The sequence below is a fragment of the Ceratotherium simum genome, chromosome 4 (assembly GCF_057802395.1).
Source record: "Ceratotherium simum simum isolate JZ-2026a chromosome 4, ASM5780239v1, whole genome shotgun sequence".
Taxonomy (NCBI): Eukaryota; Metazoa; Chordata; class Mammalia; order Perissodactyla; family Rhinocerotidae; genus Ceratotherium; species Ceratotherium simum.
Window position 1 is genome coordinate 46,505,818 of NC_141903.1, and position 22,369 is coordinate 46,528,186.

General features: G+C 38.4%; 1 protein-coding gene and 1 pseudogene across 1 annotated transcript in view; one reads left to right on the forward strand and one right to left on the reverse strand.

The window, feature by feature from the left end:
• Positions 1 to 22,369, reverse strand: part of CCDC192 (coiled-coil domain containing 192) — a 158,992-nt gene that overhangs the window by 114,886 nt on the left and 21,737 nt on the right. Inside the window, exons 3-4 of the mRNA XM_087430270.1 lie at positions 15,849 to 15,980; positions 14,927 to 14,983 (exon numbers count right to left, since the gene is read on the reverse strand). Of these exons, the coding sequence (XP_087286396.1) occupies positions 14,927 to 14,983; positions 15,849 to 15,980 (189 nt within the window). The remainder of the gene's footprint in view (positions 1 to 14,926; positions 14,984 to 15,848; positions 15,981 to 22,369) is intronic.
• Positions 18,068 to 21,551, forward strand: LOC147917280 (large ribosomal subunit protein uL24 pseudogene; annotated as a pseudogene).

Below are 22,369 nucleotides of genomic sequence, written 5' to 3' on the forward strand. Positions count from 1 at the left end.
AATATTTATTCATGAGGGGTATAGATAATTATATTTTGAGGCTAGAAATTTTCCCAGAACATATAGTCTTGAAAATGAAAATAAAGCAAATAAAAACCCATCCTTGAAAACTAATCAAAATTAAAGTGTCCTAAGAAAAGAATTTTACCATATTTAGGGATGATTTTTGAATACAATTGTTTATCCTCAACAATGTTCAAGACAATGCAGATACATAAGACATGAATGGCAGAGCAGGGGAGCCACATAGCATATATTTTATTGGCATGAATTACCAAAGAGGTCAGATTTGAAACTGACCAGGAAAAAATCCACTTGCTAGGAAGTCATCCTGAAGTCTAAGTTCTTATCCTAAGATCCATGGCCAAAAGGCAAAGTAAACACCCCAGGCAATACACTTTTGGAGAAGTCATGGAACTATCCTCAAAATATTACCAAGTCTCTCTCCAACTAAACTTTGAACTATTCCAATGTACTAAAAACTGCATATTTATGAGTATTTAACATGCTAGTTGTTCAGGCTGAAATCTACCTCAATCTTAGGGTTCCATCCAGTGTAACTTTTGTCTACTACGATGACTAGCTGAACACTGCAGCCTTTAAAGGGTTACTGTAATAAAGCTCTTTAATTACTTTGGTTACCTCATAAGCTCTATCTCTGGGGATGAGTGTGTTTCAGGCGTGAAAGAGTGTTGAGGGGGAAACATTCCCATGAGCCCAAACTGGACATAACTTGTTTTTAATACTTCATGTAAACATCTAGCTGTATTCTCATTAGCAATTCCACAAAGCAGAATAATGCCTCCTATTCTCATTTCTGCCTATTCCTTCCTCTGAATTTCCAGTCTGACTGTCTGCATTGTTCCTGCTCCCACTCCTGCCCTGGTGTGCTCTGCATTCTCCCCTATGCTGCCAGCAGCCTCCCTCTTTGATCACCAAGCCTCCTCCTCCCGCTCTTTCTCTTAATCCTTCCCCTTAACTGGTTCTACCGTGAGGACAGACAATAACAATTCACCACCAAGGCTCCCTGCACCCATTAAGCCTGAAGGATAAGAGACTGGCTTGTTAGGATCAGCAAAAATAGCTGAAGAATGAACAATTAATAACTCTTTCTTTTGGTTTTGCATTCCTTAGCCTCTTACTGGAATCTTGTGACTTACTTGTACCCTTTCTATGAGAAGCTCAGGTCCTCCTTAGTTCCTGCAACAGTACATTGCCATAAATTTTTAATGAAAAAAGTTTAAAAGGTGTGGAGTTATTAGTTTAGGTTTTCTTTATTTTTAAGATGACTCATACCTAAACCACTTGTCGACTCTCTGAGCTGGTTGTCCTCCTTTGAGAAATCACACCCGTTTAAACATGTCTGTCTAAATCATTTATTTATGTGGTTGCTGATTACTGTTACAGGTTCAGAGGCTATGACAATACCTTTTCATTTATGAAGGCCCAAGAGAACTCTCCTGGACCCCTTCTCTCTCCCTGTAGCCTCCCAGTGGGGTTTATGTCAGCTCTCAATAAGTGGTGCTTAAAACGAAGGGAAGAGATTGGGCAAAAGATAGAATTATTTATATTTGAAACACTACAAATGATAAACATCTGCACATATGCGGTTACTTAAATTAACATTTAAAATTAGTAACAACTTCCTTTTTTTATTTTTCAAAACAGAAGATTGACATCCTCAATGATTTCTAGGAAACTATATTAAAATTTGCTTGTTTAAAATGCAGATTCTCAACAATTCTGAGGTGCCTCATTTAATTCAATTGAGGGTCCTTCTATCCTAGAGGAATTCCTGACAGTATTTGAGAATGGAAAGGGTAAAACAGAAAAAGGAGGGAGTAATAAAATAGGGACAATTTAAGTCCTATCTTGGGCACTGAAATCAGGAAAGTGAGAATAGCATCAATAAGGTCTCATGGAAAGGTTTGTGCCAGCTGACCCTCCTCTGCCCTCCACTGGCTCTTCTGCTAAAGACACACTAATGTTTCCAGAAATGTGCACCCAAAAATGAATGTCAAAGTAACTTTGGCTAAGTCAGCTGCGTTTCATTTAGCACTACACAGGGGGAATATGCGTCATCAAAACTCCCAGTTGGGATGTTTGTTTATGGGGTCAAGCAAGAACTGGACAGAATCAGATAGGATGACGTTCTCCAGGGGGCTGAGAAAGTAAAGGTTAGGAAGGCAAAGGAGAGGGACAGGAGTGTGGTCAGAATAGCCTCTAAGCATCAAAGATGATCTTTTCCAGATCATTAGACTACTCTTCAGCAGTAGATTTCCATCCTCGTGGCATTGACAGCTGCCTAACGCAATCACTGTGTTCTTACTCAGGTGAAGGTAAGAAAAAGACCCATGTCAGTTCCTCTGGGCCTCCTATGGCTGGGGCAGACGGTCTCCTACACCCTCTCTTCACGCACAGAAAGAAGTATTTATAAGAATTAGTACTTCCTTGGGTTCAATGGGGATGTGTATTTATTGTGAATACAGTGATGTACTTAAGAGTTAGACTCAGTAAAATGGAGTCTGGTGCTGAAAAATATATGCTTTTAAACTGTCAGGGGGGCCGGCCCGGTGGCGCAAGCGTTTGGGTGCGCACGTTCCGCTGCGGCGGCCCGGGGTTCGCCGGTTCGGATCCCGGGTGCCCACCGATGCACCGCTTGTTAAGCCATGCTGTGGCGGCGTCCCATATAAAGTGGAGGAAGATGGGCATGGATGTTAGCCCAGGGCCAGTCTTCCTCAGCAAAAAAGGGGAGGATTGGCATTGGATGTTAGCTCAGGGCCGGTCCTCCTCACACACACAAAAAAACAACAACAACAAAAAAAACAAACAAACAAAAAAATAAACTGTCAGATAAATGTCAAAGCATATATTGCAAATGATGATCAGGGTAAAGCAGTAACAGCAGCAGCAATTAATGTCAACATGGATGAGGGCTGCATATGTCCCAGGCACTATTTTAAGCCCTTTATCTGCATCATCTCATTTAATCCTCACAATAACACTAAGACAGGTTCTATAATTATCCCATTTTACAGATAATCATGCTACTGAATTTTCAGAGCATTCTCTTACCAAAGATGCTGTTCAAGCTTAGCACTGAACAAGCCATAGGAGTGTCTGCTGTGTCTTTGTTGTTGTTTTATTTTTTGTTTTGTTTTATTAGTTAGCAAGCATTTATATAAGATTTACTGTGTGGCAGGTAAAATCAGTAAAATCTTACTGATCTAAGAATTTTATATTAACTCATTTAATCCTCATGACAACCCTGTGAGCTAGATACATTTATTATCCTCATTTTGCAGTTGTGGGAGTTGAGCCTCCGGGAGATGAAGCAACCTACCCAAGGTCACACAACTAGTAAGCTAGGAGAGCGGGGCTGTACCCCAGCAGTGTGTCTTGAATGTTTAGGGGGAAAAATGTCTTATACAAGCAGCTGATGCTCAAGCATTTCTTAAATATTTAGTCAATTTACCCAGTTTCCTGGGGTAGGGAGGGGTGTGTGTGGTATGTGTGGGTAGTGTGAAGCAGAGGTTGAGGAGGGGAAGGACAGGCGTTTATACTGCCTCTCTTTCCTTCTCAGACCTTGACAATGACTCTATCAGACCTCATGATACTGGTGTAAGAGCCCACATTTCCTCTTACGGATGTTAACACCTGGTAAACCTAGTAATGATGATAGACTGATCACTGGGGATTAGAAGCTATCAAGCATGTGAATGAATAGTCAAAATCAATTTCAAAGCTCATACTAAAGTTAGCAGTTCAGATTTTACTTTAATCGTTTCAATATTTCTTCACATTTAGCAACAAAAAAACTACAAAATACACTACATTTCTGCTCAGCTATCTAAGCATACATTTCTCACAACTCTTTACAAAATCCCTTAAGTTTCAAATAAATCCAACCTGGAAACATCAATTTCATGAAGAGGAATCTCCAACACGGACACCAACCCTGACTCCAGTGCAAGGAGAGGAAATTAACATTTGCTGATGGAGTTTTGAGCATCTGGAAAGCCTTTTGATGAGAGGCCTGGTCTCATTAATAAAAGAACCTAATAATACCTCAAGTAGTGAGGAGATGGAATCTGGTGTTTTGAGAAGGAAATGAAAGTAAACAAACCTAAGGGGAGGAAGTTAGTTCACCCAAAACAGAGAGAATAAAGTATTGGGGGTCCTTCAGACGGCAGAAAATATGTTCCCTTCTACCCAGCTTCTTCGGGTAATACAGCCTCAGACAGGCAGGTGTGCCAAGGTAGGCTGGACACCAAGTGCTATATATAGACCAGGAGCTTCCACAAATCTGTTAAAACTCAGCACTGAACAAAAGGAGCCACAGGTCTTTGAATGGGCCCATAGGCATGGGCATGGAGCAGTGGGAATGGCAGCCACAATTGACTAGAAAATAATGCCCCCCAACTTTTGGATAGCAAAATCCATGGGGTACCTGTGTAAACCCCAGGGAGGAGAGAGGACCACTCTTCCTACCAAATGACTGAGACCAAATTTCCTGCTAAAAATGACAAAAGGGGCCTGAGTCAAATTTTATTTTATTTTTTTAAAAAAAGAAGAATGTGACATTTTTGTCCATTGAATATCATGGAGCAAGACATGGAAGGATATTGTACATTCTCTCTCATACCTTTTGATTGTCTGGTATTTATTGAATAAATTTTAATATCAAGTTTTACTTGGTTCAATAATAATAATAAACCAATTTCTAATGTCCTTTACTCTGGAGTCAAATTGTGAATACTTGTAGATAAGATGAATGACTTAAATGTTGGTGTGGCAGAATCAGATAGCCACTCATCAAAATCCATGCTCCCCTCTTCTCCTTGGGTACACAGCTAGGCTACTTTCCAGGCTTTCCTCACAATTAATGTGGCCTCATGACTGAGTTCTAGCCAACAGAACATGAGCAGAAGTGAGGTGCACCACTTCCAGATCTAGCCCATTATAAACCTCCCAAGCACACACCTCCATAATCTCTTTGCCTCTGGCCAACTGGAATAGACATGTTCCCAAAGTAACCTGGGAATCTACATGTTGAAGGTGACAGAGGCTCCTTCAGTCTTTATCACTGAATGACACAAAATAACAATGAATGAGCAGAGCCTGTCCACCAGTAAGAACACTCACAATAGACTGTTATTTGAATGAGCAAGAAATAAATTTCTATTGTGTTAAGCCACTGAAATTCTGGGGTCTATTTGTTACAACAGCTAGCACTATCCTTACTAACAAAATTAGAGTGGCTGAAACAACAATCACAATAACAAACTCCTGTTACCTACAAGCACCACACATTTATGTTCTTTGTAAAGAACGTCTTGCAAAGTGTAGATAAGATGTAAGACAATAGCAGTCTGAATTCAAAATCCTGGGTAAAGTTCATATTTAGACTACCTATAAATATGTTTTGTTTGCTACACAGAGCATTCTATTTTATTTGAATTAGTTGCCAGCATTTAGAAATGAGGAGATTTCACACAAAATTTAGATTTTAATTTTCTGAAAAATTGGAGAATCTAGCCAACTTGAGCTTTATTCTCCCTTTTATGTAAGTCATATACTCTCCAGACCCACCTGACTTGTTCTGGCCATCCTCCCTCCTTACTTGGCCTTTGAATGCAGTTGAATTTGCCTGCTGGATTATCATAAATAGCTGGGGATTAAAAAAATCTGCAATACCAACTAGACCATAATTACAATGAGGAAAGACTCCTTTAACTATTTACATGTTATGACCTTGGCTTCTTTTGTTGGAAATTACAGAAACAGCCATATAAAATCCATTACTGCTTTTGCTGATCTGATATTTTTGGTGGGTTTTTTTCCTCCCACTATATCTCTCAATATTCCCTATATGAAATCCAGCATAAAATCTCACTTCAGAATTAACTTGTTAGAAAATAATTAGTAACATCCCCTCCCCCTAATATGATAAGAACTATTTATCTGATCATTTTCCCCATTTTACTTTTGGCTGTTAGGAAGATCAAAGCTATATTTCTGTTTCAACTATACTCTATGGGAAGTTATGACTTAAACATGCATATTCTATTTTTTCTCCTTTTATTGCTACTTTATTTCAATATATGTGTTCTCAATTATGGTTATGTACTTTTAAAAATTCATCTATTTCATACATCCATTTATTATAGGCCACTTCAAATTCGTTGTCAAATTAGAGTATAAATAAATAAGTATGGTTAAATTAAATATTATAGTTAATGTTTAATAAAGGTATAAAATTATATCAAGAGAACAGATGAAGTTTAATATTCATAAAATACCAGGCTATATCTATTTAAGGTACAAATTTTTATTTGATTTTGTTTCTTCCTTTCTGAAAATAGGATAAAATTATAAATAAATAATTTCTTGGTATTTTTTCTGCGTGATTTGCTATTAACTAGAGGGACATGCTTAATTTGTTGTTGTTTTATTTTTTAAAATTAGCGTTAAATAGCAGCTAGCATATACACTTGGATACATTCTCTCATTTACTTGTGTATTCACTCAACAAGGCATCTATTAAACGCCTACTTTGTGTCAAGAGCTATGTGTGAATAAAGCCAAGTCCCAGAACATGAGAACTCAACTAATGGAGTAAAATAAAGGCTAAAGGAAAATCCATAGAATATTCACTAGAGGAAGGGAGAGTTTCTGCCTCAAGAGTCAGGAGAGGCTTGCCACCTGGGGGGACATGTGCACAAGGTGTTGAAAGGCATGTAGGGGGTGAAGTAGGGATAAGGGCCCACCTTGCAGAGGGATGGAGGCCTGAACCAAGAGGAATCCTTAGTGAATCCCGAATCCCCAAATCAGTGCCATCGTTCAATGTCAACTGGTGGTAGGAGATGGGGGACAATATCAGGACAAGAAATTGTCAAAGGAAAAGTAGTAGGGACCTGGTCAAGGTCCTTACTTGCCATGACAGTTCTTTACTCTCTTATAGTCAATGAGCAGCCCCTGAGAGATTTAGGTAAGAGACCTACATACCTGAATCTATAGTCCGTGGAACCAACTCTCTAAGAACTGCTCAAAGCCTTTATGGAATCAGTCTGATTACTCCCGTTATGATTCATTGATTTAATTTTGTATTGACACATTTCAGAAAGAATTTAGCATAGCTTGAAAAGGTAAATATATTGAGTTAGAAGCCACTAAAATAAGAACTTGAAAGATATGGCAAAGGGAATTCAAGGGTAGGGAAGCAATTGGGAAGGTTGGTTCACACAATTCATGCCCTGACATCCTACATGATCACTTGTTGGAGGTGAGGCACAGAGAACTCGGCACTAGCCTTCCTGGTAGTCAGAATAACCTCTTATAGAAACACAGAGTGAAAGCAAGCCCAGTGCTCAGTGGAAGTGCCAATATTCCTGGTGCAGAAAGGTATACTCTACAACATAATAATAAATGTCCTCAATAAAAAGCTGACAGGAAACACAGTAATAAGCTTAATAGGATACTTTCTTATAAAATCTTCCCAAACTAAATCATTAGCCTCATGCCAAACCACCTGCCCTACATTCAATAAAAGCAATTCTAGGGCAACTTAATGCAGTCTAGGAATGTGGCTCTCTGCTGACCTCACTAAATTCAGGAAGGATTTTAGGGTATCTATCTGAAAGAAAAGGTGGACTATATTTCAGGCACTCCTCTGTGATATGCTTCCTTTCATCCAAGGTTTTTAAAGCTAACTATTGAGCCCAAGATGACACTACTGGTTAGTCCCTGGAGTGCAGTTAAGCACAGCCCTCTCTGGCAGAAATGGTCAGCTGGACTGGGGCTAGAACTGACATCCATTTTTGGACATTGTGGGGCCTGAAGTGATACTTCTTGACTTGAAAGGCGGCCCACCTTCATTCATCCACTTACTTATTGATTGACTCATTCATTCATTCATTCAACAAATACTTATTGAGAATCTGTAGAAGTCCAAGCTTATCAAGTAAGAAACTGAAATAATTGTTTGAAGCAATGCAGAGTTAGCTAATAGTTATTTATCAAAAAAGTGAAAAGATGACACCATGTGTAAACAAAGATCAGACACATGCAATGGTTCTAGAGTAGCTGGGGTGGCAGGAATTGTCTTGGGTGCTTGTTCAGCTTAAACTTATGAATCATCTATAGAAAATGAAGAAACAGGACTCAGATCTAGTCAGGGAAGGGAAAATGAGCCTCCTGGGGGTCCAGGCTTGCATGATGTGACTGACCAAACTCGGCCCTAGGTCTCTGCCCTCCAATCTGCCTTCCCTAGTAGATCCTCCACCTAGGATTAGTGGCTCCCACAGCAATTTATTGTGCCTTGTGTTTTTTAGGCCAAAAAAAAGATAATAAGTTTAGTTAAATAAGATCCTGGTAGAGCTCAAAAGTTTTATTTTGAATATTGCCTCATCAATGTGCTAGAGATTAGGTATTTAACCATGTCCTACTAGGCAGCATCTGTTTAATGGCCCACAGTTCAGCGAGTACTGACTCTAGGTTATGAGCAACCTGCTGGTGTGAAGTGAGAGCTCAGACCCTCTCCCTTTCCAAGCTCATGGAGAAGTTTGGCGGCAATACTGACCAATGGGATTTGAAAGCCTCTGTTGTTGTTCCATGAATTTTAGCCTATCCAAATAAAGCATGTAGAACATGAGCCACAGAATAACCACATAAGAGTTAAAATGAAGGGTCAAATAGTCATCTAGTCTACAACCAAAGAAGGTGGGATACAGAGAGGGGTTAACTATAATGTAATCAATTCATGCAATAAAAAGATTTCTGAGATTTATCCCACATGCAGCCATTTAGTACCATCGGGTTCTGCTCATAAATAATCATTGAGGAATTTTTCATTTAGATTAACATGTCAGGCTCTAAAAGAATGGCCCACATGGAAAGAATTTTCCCATTCCTCATTGGCTCCAGGTAGGGCTCTATTAGATCCTCCCACCAAAGTCTCCCAGGCTGATTAACTCTATCATGAGATCTGTAGATTACAATAAAGTTAAAGGATCATAAAAATTAATTTATTGACACAAACAGCATGTGTGTTGACATACATATTCGGCAAAAATTCTGAACTAAAAGTGAAATCAAGCTTATGAAATAAGGGCCCTTGAGTCAGAAAATCTACATCTGAGTCTTTGCTTTGCTACATACTAGCTGTTTGCTTTGAGCAGAGTTCTTACTGTCTTACTCTCACTTTCTTCATCTGATAGAGGAGGAGTAATACCTGCCTCACAGGACTTTTGTGAAAAATAAATGACATAAGGTGGGTGGGAGCATTTAGGAAACTGTAAATTTTATATGACTCTAATGTGTTATTAATTACTGTCACTTTACCTTAGAATTAGTCACGACAAGCTTCAGGAATGAAGTGATACTTCTAGAGCACATGGAAGTGTGGGACTGAGAGAGGAAAGAGCAGGAAGATCATTCCCGTTTTGCTCATCAGTTGAACAAACAAATCTTGTTGGCTCTGATCCCAGCTTGTTGTACTAAGAATCAGGCCTGGGGATGTTTTCCAGAGGCAGGAGCATGAGGACAGAGAGGCTGGCCCCCAAGAGCGAGATGATGGTCAAGGGTAATGATTCTGGTGAGAACAGAGGGTCTAGGCTGAAAGTGGTAGGGATTTTATCAGACAGTGCAGTGCTTCTCAGACATTAGCCATCATCAAAATGACACGGAGGACTTTAAAAACACATATTGCTGGATCCTACTCCCAGAGTTTCTGATTCAGGAGGTATGAGATCAGGCCTCAATATTTGCATTTCAAACAAGCCCCAGGTGACCCTAATACTTCTGGTCCAGGGGCCACACTTTGAGAACTACTTGGATAGTATAAAAATTACAGATTTCAGCTGTTAACAACCGAGTCTGACTCTGATAAGCTTAAAGAAAAAGGGAATTTTCTTCAAGCTAATTAGGGTTATTGGGTGGTTCCTAAAATGGACAGGAATCAGATTCAGAAATAGAAGGGAACTAGAGCAGTTCTGGTCCTGGCAGCATAAGATGCCATGATGCTTGGGCATCACTGGTAGGGTATATTAGTTCCAAATGTTTTTCCTCTCTTGCCTCACCTGAATTAATATTCAGAGTCCATTTGGCTTAGGGCAAATGCTCACTCCCCACCTAGTAGCTGATAGGGTACTTTGAATTATAGGCCCTCCAAGACTGTGCATGATGGGAAAGAAGCAATTAAAAAATATATCAAGATACTGTTGCCAAAGATGTGATAATGGATGCTTAGGCAGCCAAAAAAACAGCAACAACAACAAAAACAGCCGATGTCCTCTATCACAGGAGGAAAAGGAGGGCCTGGAATTCTAGGGCAGATGAGTCTGCACTTGATCTAACTTGGGGGCTCTTACAGATTCTTAGAAAGTAAAATGGCAGTTAGTAGCCTCTTTAGAGAAGGAAAGGAAAAAGTTAAACCAACTCTTTGGGAAAACTTTGTCATGGGTACCCACAGTGGCCCCTTCATGCCATATGTTTCGGACCCTGAGCTGCAAGACCATTGCTTCCAGGTGCAAGTATGTCCTCAGGAACCGTAGGTCAGGAGATTCTGATGTCAGAGACGTACTCGTCTATCCTACAGCTTGAAGCACACTGTACAATTCATTGGAAGAGTTCCTTCTTCTGGATATTTTTAACTTATTAGTTTATTATAAAATATTTCAAGCATACAGGACAGCATAGACAATAACATAACACTTGAGTGTCTACCGTCTAGTTACCCAGATTTCTCTTTTTGAAATAATCCCATTGAATATTAGAGAACTTTTGGCCCTGGTCAGGTCTTGGGGGTAGCCAGATCAAGAGATGGGCTGGCCATCGGGATGGAGGTGAGGAGAGGAGATAAACCTCTGGACTACTGCAGATAATCAGATCATCAATGATGGAATGACAGGGCTGAGTACTCATTCCACCCCCTGCCCACAAATACTAAAAATAGGCAAGCTATGCATTCAACAATTTGGAAAGTTTTAATTTTAAAAGGATTTTTTTCCTTAAGATACCTAGTTCTGACTCAAATTGCCCTAACATGAACAATTATGTTGAGTGAATATAAACATTCACTTCAAATATTCATTTAATCCCATGTAGGTCTCTAAGCAGATAAGTAATTTTGTGGAAAGGAGTGATAAAAATGCCCAGGGCAGGTTAGCCCTGTGGGTGGCTCAGAGTAGACACCCACATGTGCTTTGGGAAACAACTCGGTAATCTTTTAAAAGTATAAGCTGTGACTAGGCAAAGTTAATGGGATGAGATTTTAATCTTCAAAATATTAACAATGACAACTCACTCTGAAATGTTTAGGCCTGCATCTTCTCTCCATTTCACAGTCATCAATTTAATTATACAATAATGTAATTTAACTATTGGGTTCTAGATGAGTGAACTCGGAATAAAAGGAAGCCAAGATGCTAGGTTGTTAATTTTCATGTTAAGACCATTGTTTCCTTTAGATGTTCTTCTTACTTCTTTTGAAATAGGAGTTTCCCACAATGGTATTTTATTTCTCTGCTATTTTTTCCTTCTATTTCCATTCTAAGAGATCATTACCTTTTGTCCCTTCCATGTTAACACCTTGAAAGTATCCATTTCAGATTAAAGTAATGCCTTATGTAACTGGCATTTTTAAGGCATAAAATTTCATAAAGTAATTCTCCAAAAGAGTTAAAGTGGGCTCCTATAAATACCAAAAGAACTTTGTTTTTAATTTAGCCATTTTAAAAATTCATTTTGATGAAATCTGAACAAGGCATTGAGCCAGACACTGCGAGAGGCATAAAGATAAACAGACTTGCTCCCTATTCTCCAGGAGCTCACAGTCTTGGGAAGAGCTATGCCACATCAAATAATTCTATTGTGGGTCACAGTGTGACAAATGACAGAAGAGAGGTGCAGAGAAGTGCTATGCAAGTATCAAGGAAGGAGAGAGTACTTCTTGTTTGACGGTCAGGGAAAACTTCCTGGAAGTGGCAGCATAACAGAATAGAAGACACGGAAGTGAAATAACTTGTAGAAACAGACTAAGAGCCTGACAACTAACCAAATGGGGGATGGAAGCAGACAGAGGTAGGACTTTAATACTGCTTTGTAGTTGGATCTAGAATAAATTACAGCAGCGTGATATTATTCACTGTGGCTGGAGAATACAAACAGAGGGGCCTATTTAAGAGATAGGAATAGAAGATGATAAATTTGACTTTGTATATGCTGAGCCTGGGGTGTCAGCAAGGCAATCAAGACACATTTAGCAAGCAGAGTGCTTCAGTTTGATGCAACATGGCAGCAGTCTCCAAACTTGTGTGCTTAAAACACCATTCACGGTCAAACACCATTGAAAATGACATACTATGACCCTTTCTTGGTGATTGATTATATACTGATAAGTCTTGCAGCAAATAAACCCATTTAACTTATCTCCAATGCTCCTCCCATTTTTTTTTTTTTTTTTTTCAGAATACATATTAACATCATTTGGAATGTTTTCTCCAGGAACAATGTTTTAAGAAATGCTCATTACAGGGGCTGGCCCGGTGGCGCAAGCAGTTAAGTGCGGGTGCTCCACTGCAGCGGCCTGGGCTTCACGGGTTTGGATCCCAGGTGCGCACTGACTCACTGCTTGCCAAGCCACGCTGTGGCGGCGTCCCATATAAAGTGGAGGAAGATGGGCGTGGATGTTAGCCCAGGGCCAGTCTTCCTCAGCAAAAAAAGGGGAGGATTGGCAGATGTTAGCACAGGGCTGATCTCCTCACAAATAAAAAAAAAAAAAAAAGAAATGCTCATTACAGCACTAGGGAGTTGTAATCAGGGGATAATTAAGATAGGAAGAACTTGGTGGGGGTGGAGGGGGTTGTTTATTTGCATGGAAGTGAGAGTTGAAGCATTATGAGCTGATGATGAATCACTAAGAGTGAATAGAGAAAGGAGGTTGGAGACAGAACCTTTATAAACACCGTTTGACACCTCAAGTGGCACATGGAGAACATAATTTGGAGAGGCAGCAAATTGTGCTGGCAAAAGCATGGGTTTCAGAACCAACATGTGTGACAAGTGATCTAATCTCTAAGACTCAGGTTTCTTATCTGAAAAATAATGCCCACCTAGATGGGTTATACTGAGATTTAAAATAGATAATATATGAAGCACCTACCACATAGTAGACAAGTAATTCACTCTCAATAAACACTATTGTTAATATTATTTTCATTTAAATATCCTTGATGAGTTGAAGCAAAACTTTGATGATTACACTGCTATATTAAAATCTGAACATTGAACAATTACATATGAGAAATCTCAGTCATTGGTATCAGTACCATCAATATCCCAATACAAGGAAGAAATCCCAGTTCAGACAAGCCTGGGACAGGAACAGCATGGTACAAGAATAGAATCCACAAAAGCAAGGCAATGGAAGAAGATACCACAATCCACAAAAGCGAGGCAATGGAAGAAGATAACACAGGAATTTCCCTAAGGCACCTGTGACTATGTTTCTTCATCAGTTTTTCATGAAGAGTTGCTGGAAGCTAATATCAGAACCTTAGTGAATAATCTGCTCTCCTTAAAAAATTCTGAGCTAAAAATCCCCTGGCGTATGGCTGTACGTATCAATCTGGCAGGAGGAGACATCCTCTGACAATAGTCATTATCTGGCACCCTCAGGGACAGGCCAGGGGAGACAGAATACTGGGCTAATGAGATATACCTGTGTCTGAATATGTCCCAAATGCAGGCCTTAGTCATTTTCAGTATTGGTCAATTGAGCATTCAATGCCCAAAAAGATTCTGAATTTAGAGTTTAAAGCGCTGCTGACTGCCGCAGCAGATTAGCTTTTCTCTACCCCAGGACAAAAATGGGGCAATTACCATGATTTTATCCAGACAGCTCATTTCAAACCCCAAAAGGATGGTGACCAGAATTTATTATTTTGCAGAGTCTTTTCTGCACAACTTCTGGACTGCAACCTCTCGAGTCTCAGATTCATCCGGGGAGTCTGTTGTTGTTCAGATTGGCCATTTAACATGACTGTCCAGTGTTCTTAATAAAGATGTCATCCCACAGCACCCAGGATGTAGACGGAGGAGATCACTAAAAGAATGGTGAGCAAGTCTTTGAGGAAATGCTTATGGCATCAGGGTGGTTCCGAGCTTTGGGAAGCGGCAGTTGGCAGGGCAACGACTGGTTTATGCGCCTGAATGCACAAAGGTACTGAGGCAGGAGATGCTCATTAGTTGTTCTCTGAGCCAAGATAAGCTAATGTATAAATTAAATTTACCCCAGAAATTCAAGGGAGTACTTGCAGCAGAAATGGACAATTCTGTATTTGATTTGTTTATACGGTCACTTGCCTAAAACTCACAAGGCTGGGGCAGAATGAATATATATAAAACAGTGCTGCTCAAAATATGGTCCAAAGACTGGCAGCATCAGCATCACCTGAATCTAGCATCACCTGGAAGTGCAAATTCTCAGGTCCCATCCTAGGCATACAGGTAGCAGAATCTCCAGGTGATTTGTTCTTAAAAGTTTTCCAGATAATTCTTGATATACTAAAGTTTAAGAAGCACTGCTCTAGGTCTATATTCAATGTGTCTATAATTTCCATTTCTATTCACTCACTGAACGAGCCTGGCTTCCTTGTCTTTCCACCCTTAGTTTCTGGTTCTGTTATCTTGATGGTACCTGATTAGACCATCTGGTTTTATATGTAAGAGTTCAGTTTTGTTCATCAACATAAATCCGAATTCTATTTATGGAAAGCAAGCCTGTAGAGGCAGCAAAAATACTGATTCTTAGCCTTGTGACTTGGTTTGCAGCAGAAAGACCGCAGTTATAACTTCTGAAAAATATCTGTTCATTTCCGGGATAATGATATAAATGAAGGGACTAAAAACAGAGAAAAGCACTTACGTGGGCTGTAAGTTGCTCCTGGGAAGCTTTCACTTCAGCTTGTAATTTCTCAATGCACTGAAAAGGAGAAAAATTTAGAAACAAAGTGCATAATTCTTCCTTTTACATATTCAAAGTATTTCAGATATAAATATGTACCAGTTCTCAAATTTTGTGAATGGCGGCAGTATCTCAGCTAGACAGTTTGAAAATCATCATTAAACAAATTATCACTCCCATCCCTCTCTCTCCTCCATTCTATCGAAGAGAACAATGACAAAATACACAAATATGTCAAGAATTAGGAAATGATTGGGAAAAATGTTTGTTTGATGTACTGCAGGTAATGCTAACCCACCTTATATTGTGTATACTTATGTATGGGTTTGTATCTGCCTTTGGAATATATGGATATGTCTTTATGTGAAGATATGTATATATATTCCAAATATATGTGTATATTCCAAAAGCAGATACAAACCCATTTGGGTTGAATAAGAGATAAATTTATATAATGACACATATATAAATGTCCAAAGATTCAGAGATTAATAACTTCTTACAAAGTAATTGATTAAAAGCATATGACAAATTTTCTGATCCAGTTGTTTTATTACAGAGAAAGAAACTATTCTTTAAGTTCAACCTTGAAAACTAAGAAATATTTGTATAATCAATACCACTTAAAAAATACGTAGAATATTCAGCTAATATGGTTCAAAAGGATACATATCAAACTTTAAAAATATTACTAACAAAATTCATTTTTGTATGTGAATATTTATCAGGGAATACAGTTACATTTAGCAAATACAAAATTGTTATTTACCATCTTGAACTTAAATATAAACTTCCAACCCAGCCAGAAATGACTGCAGAATTGTCAGTTCATATAAATTTAGGTAACTTTTAAAATAAAGATTATTTTTCTTCTACAACATACCTGGTCTTTTGCAAGAACCATTTTTTCATATGGTTCCCTGCTGTCTTCCTTATGGTCCAGAGCCTCTAGTTTTTCCTCCAGCCAGGAAACTTGCTCAAGCAGTTTTGATTTTGTTCCTTCAGAGACTGCAAGCTAAAGACACTTTCTTGTAAGGGTATGTAAGTACAGTGATTTTTGTAAAGCTCCTTTTAAAAGCCCAATTTATAAATGAATTGCCTTCCACCAATATCTAATAAACATGAAAATGGCTTCTGGAACATTCCTCATTGATGAGAAATGATTAGTATAGAGAGATAAGGAAATAATGTTGATTTGATTTATTTTTAATAGTAAAGATCTTTCTGGGCAAGAGATGAAAACCCCATAGTTACAACAGGCAAAGAGATTTCTAGTTCAACGATCTCAACACTCATCTTTATTATGTTTCAAGATTGCACTTTATTTATACAGCTGAATCTGAAATCTGTATTGTGGTTTACTTACGGTTCTTGAAACTTAACTCTTGGGGGACTACAGCTCTCTGGAAAGAGTAGGAGTTCTAACTCCCCTGAATGTTTACCATATAAGCAGCAGGGTAGATGGAGCTGATAGGAAATGTCGGAGTTTCAAGTTAAAGTCTGGTCAAAGGCAGATCTAGGCTACATTGTAACCAAAGAAATGTCTAAAGGTGACTGTCTTTGTTTTACCGTTTGTAGATTCCTCTTAAGGAAAGTGGTAGTTTGACAGTCCCTAGTCCCTCAACTCCCTTGGAGAGCCTCTGGACTGCTTTTCCTTTCATTCAAGCTGCTTATTGTGCTGTTTCTCTTGAGCTCAGCAACAATTCTGAAAGTCTCTGGAAAGGGAAACACAACCTTCTATTCATTCCTACTCCCAGTGTATCCTCTGAGGCATGGATTATCTCTAAGTATCTCTTTCGTATTATTCCAAGTGTTGTCGCGAAGCTTACTGTCTTATCTTGAAAAATGCAGCAAGTTTTTAAAGACAATTTACCAAATGGGGAAGCATGAAGAGGTTGATCTGCCATGGGAATAAGGTGAGAACATCATATATACTGGCAAGCATCTACTCCCCCATCCATCCATCCATCCATCCATCCACACAATCATTCCCTTAACAAATCTTTGTTTAGTTGGCACTCTCCACAGCCATTGTGGTCTATACTGGGGATTATGAAAGTGCGCTGGGAAGTACCAGAGAGAACACATATGTCTTGAACTGCTGGCCATGCCTTTTGGCTCTCAGTGACCTGGGAGGCTTGTGGTGCTCCTCACGGGCACTAACACATTTAACTCTTGGGTGCATGATGGTTTGGAAATGTAGTCTAGATTCTCCAAGCACCATTCTATTTTATTACACAGTATAGTGTAATGGCTAAACACAAAGACTCTTGAGTCAGACTCTTTGGGTAAAATCTCAGTTTGCTACTTACTATCTACATGATTTGTGCAAGTTACTCAGTCTCTCTGGGCTTGATCTTCCTATCTGTAAATGGGAATTTGGATGAAAAGAATAGTACTTACCTCATGGGTTTGTTTTGAGGATTATATGAGTTTATACAAGAGAAAAACTTAGAACAACACCTGGAACATATCAAGTATTCAGTAGCTATTATTATTTCTTCTACTTCCTCTAGATTGCAGTAAGCATTCATATGGTTTTTATCCAAAGATTTATTACTTTTCAAATTATAAAACAAAATATTTGAAGATATCACAGCCTCTATGAGCTGGTTACCCTAAACTCCAATTGTGTTTGGTTTGCTCACTTCCTGCAACCACTCTATTCTTCGGGGAAAAGGCCTGTGTAGGTCTGGTATTTTTTTCTCTCAAATATATTCTTTTTCAATCTGGCTCATTTTGTTCTCATATCCTGCCTGACCTGTAGTTCATCCAGTCACCACTTGGTTGTCTTTCTTTTAAATCTACCTTCTATTGTTTTCAGGCCTTTATTCATTCACTTAACAGAGATTCATTTATTCACTCATTTGTTAAAGAAATATGGTGAACATTTATTATATGTAAGACTTTGGAGACAAAAAATGAAAGTGACATTGTTTATATTATCAGAAAACTCACATTTTACCTAGAAAGGTGGACAATTTAAAAACTATTATATAATGTGAAAGTATATAGATGAATAATAATAATATTGGTAACAATTAACATTTACTGGGTACAGAACATTTTTGTTTTCATATTTATCTTATTTTATCTTCACACCTTTTTGCAGATGAGGAAATTCAATAAGGTTGTATAACTTGCCCAAAGACATAGCAAGTAAGTGTTGGAACCCAAGCTTTCAGTAGTGGACATTGGATTTGATGCCCTAAACCCAAATTTGACCCCACCTCCAGATATGGGGTCTGATAATCATAACAATCACAGCCTGGCTTTTCTCTGGAAACAGTTATTATATGAGGAGATATGAACTAATTTGGACCAGTCATACCGCACAGGGGGAACTTTGATGATTTGGAGAAGCACTCTCTCTCTCACCTATCAGATCTGAATGCTACTGTAGCCATCCTACAAACATCAGGGAAATCAGTCGTATGATGAAGCCATACACAGAATGAAGAGGAGACAACAGAAAAAACCTAGGTTCTTATTGACATTATTGAAATGTTTTATCAACCATCTCAAAGCACATCCTACCTCAATGAAAGGAATCCAAAATGGCAGCCAACATTAGGCCTACAACAAGTAAAGAGATTGAATCAGTAACCAAAAACTTACCCCAACACAGGTCAGGATCAAATAGCTTCATTGGTGAATTCACCAAACATTTCAAGAACAATTAACAGAAATCCTACTCAAACTCATGCAAAAAATAGAAGAGGGAACACTTCCTAATAAATTACCCTAATACCAAAGACAGACAAAAATGCTACAAGAAAACTACAGACCAATATCCCTTATGAATGTAGATGTGAAAATCCTCAACAAAATACTAGCCAACTGGATTCAACGGCATATTAAAAAAGGTATACACCACGACCAAGTAGGATTTATCCCAGGGATGCAAAGGTGGTTCAACATTAAAAAAAAAAAATCAACTAATGTAATACACCACATAAATAGAGTGAAGGAGAAATACAACATGATCATTTCAATCAGTGTAAAAGAAAAATTGACAAAATTCAACATGATAAAAACACTCAGCAAACTAGGAAAAAAGAACACTTCCTCAACATGATAAAGGGCATTTACTAAAAACCCACAGTCAATGTCATACTCAATGGTGAAAGACGGAAAGCTTTCCCCCTAAGATCAGGAACAAGATGAGTATGCCTGTTTTCTCCACTGCTCTTCAACCTTGTACTGAAAGTCTCTTACCCAGGGCAATTAGGCAAGAAAAAGAAAAATAAGACATCTAAATTGGAAATGAAGAACTAAAACTATCTCTATTTGAAGATGACATAATTCTATATATAGAAAATTTCAAACAATCAACAAAAAACTACTAAAGCTCATAAATGAATTCAGTAAAGTTCCAGGGTATGAGATAAACACACAAAAATGTGTTTGCTTTGCTATACACTGGTGTTTTAAAAAGTAGGTTTGATTATTGTTCAGGTATGGTGAAGCCAACAGATCAGGAGATGATTGCCCTTGAAAAGATAGTTCATTACTCACAGTTCCCATGAGGAGGGTCATGCCACACCATGGGGGATCACACTATGGAGGGGATACATGGGGAATTACTGGAGTCATCAGGAAGTAGAGGAAGCAAGGGTAAAATGTGGGCAAGAGCATTTATTATAGTTTCCGTGGAAAGGAAGTGGTGAGTCAGGATAAGCAGGCTTAGGATTGGCTAGTTTGAATAACTTTGGTGCACCCTGGAGCAAAGAGGTTGTCCCTAGTTGTCTGGTACCTGGACTTGGGATGATTAGGGCAGGAGAATAGTGACCCTGAGTGTTGAGAGCCTAAGAGAGGAGGTGGTGGGTGTGTGGGTTTGGATTGCTTGATGCTCACAGGGAAGTCATTTACTATCTCTAGGAATTGACTAGCACTGGGATGGGCAGTCTATCCTGGGTCAGCAAGGCCTCACATGTCAAATCATCTGAAATATAGAAAATAAAAGACATGATTAATACAACCAGCAATGAGCAATCCAAAAAGGAAAAAAGAAAACAGTTCCATTCCCAATAGCATCCAAAAGACTAAACTACCAAGGAATAAATTTAACTAAGGAGGTGAAAGAGTGATACACTGAAAACTACAAAACATTGCTGAAGGAAATTAAAGAAGACTTATGTAAATGGAAAGATACCCCATGTTCATGGATTGCAAAACTTAACATTAAGATGGCAATATTCTCCAAAGCAAACTACAGATTCAAAGCAGTCCTTATTAAAATTACAATGACTTTCTTTGCAGAAATGGAAAAGCCTATCCTCAAATTCATATGGAAGGTCAAGGACCCAGAATAGCCAAAACAATCTTGTAAAAGAAGAACAAAGTTGGAGGACTCACACTTCCCAATTTCAAAACATACTAAAAAAGTTATGGTAATCAAAACAATGTCATACTGGCATAAAGATAGAAACATAGACCGATTGAACAGAATTGAGAGTTCAGAAATAAACCCAAACATCTATGGCCAATTGATTTTCAACAAGAGTGCCAAGACCATTTAATAGGTAAATGAAACTCTCCTCAACAAATGGTGCAGGGACAACTGGATAACCACACGCAAAAGACTGAAGTTGCACCCTTATCTCACTGGACAAACAAAAATTAACTCCACATGGTTCTAAATATAAGAGCAAAACCTATAAAAGAAGAAAGTAGGGAAAAAACTTCAAGATCTCAAATTTGGCAATGGATTTTTTGATACTAAAAGCACGAGCAACAAAACAAAAAATAGTTGAATTGGACTTCATCAAAATTAAAAATTTTTGTGCAGCAAATGACATTAACAAGAAAGTGAAAAGACAACCTACAGCATGAGAAAAAATATTTGCGAATCATATGTCTGAGAAGGATTTAGTATCCGGAATATATAAAGAACTCTCACAACTCAACAACAAAAAGACAACCCAATTAAAAAATAGGCAAAGGACTTGAATAAACATTTCTCCAAAGAAGATACACAAATGGTCAACAAGCACATGAAAAGATGTTCAAGGGCCCGCCCAGTGCCCAGTAGATATCACCATGAAGTTCGATGCCTTCCTGGTCTTGGAAGGCAGCAGAAACTACAAACATCACTTCAGTGTTCCCTCACACGTGCACAGAAAGATCATGTCTGTCCCTGCCCCAAAGAGCTGCAGCAGAAGTACAATGTCTGTTCATGCTCATCCACAAGGATGACAAGGTCCAGGTGGTTTGAGGACACTACAAGGTCAGCAAATCAGCAAGGCAGTCCAGATGTACAGAAAGAAATATGTCATCTACATCGAGCAGGTGCAGCATGAGAAGGCTAATGGCACAACTGTCCACATGAGGATTTACCAGAGCAGAGTGATTATCACCAGACTAAAATTGGACAAAGACCAGAAAAAAATTCTTGAACACAAAGCCAAATCTGGACAAGTTGGAAACGAGAAAGACAAATATAAAGAAGAACTTATTGTGAAAATGCAGGAACGAATATAACCTATTGTGCAATCATGTAGATTTTTAACCTGGTGTGTATTTCTTTAGAACTTTTCAAGATGTCTCTGCAATGTTTCATTTCCTTCCCATTTTGTTATTGATATGTGGCTCTATAAATCTATTTTCACAATTTTGGTTAATAATTTTATGAATAAAATTGGAAATGTTTCCTAGTTACAAAAAAATAAATGCTCAACATCATTGGTCCTTAATTAAGGAAATGCAAATCAAAACCACAATGAGATTCCAGTTCATAGACATTCTAATGACTCTAATTTAAAAAATGGAAAGTAGAAAGTGTTGGTGAAGATGTGGAGAAATAGGAACCCTTGTACATTGCTAGTGGGAATGTAGAATGGTACAGCTGTTGTGGGAAACAGTTTGGTGCTTCATCAAAAAGTTAAGAATAGAATTACCATATGGCCCAACGATTCCACTCCTAGGTATGTGTCCAAGAAAAATGAAAGCATATGTCCACACAGAAACTTGTGTATGAAAGGTTACAGCAGCATTATTCATAATAGCTAAAAGGTGGAAACCAAATGTCTATCAACAGATGAATGGATAAACAAATTTTATTGTATACATACAATGAAATATTATTCAACCATAAAAAGGAACGAAGTACTGATACTTGCTATAATTTGGATGAACCTCAAAAACATTATGCTAAGTGAAAGAAGCCAGACGTGAAAAGTCACATATTGTATAATTCCTGTATGAAATATCCAGAATAGGTAATTCCATAAAGACAGAAAGCATATTAGTGGTTGTCAGGGGATAAGAGGAGGGGGTTATGAGGATTACTGAATGGGTATGAAGTGTTCTTCTGGAGTGAAGAAAAAGTGTCAAAACTTGAGAGAGGTGGTGGTTGCACAACATTGTGAATGCACTAAATGCCACTGAATTGCATCCTTTAAA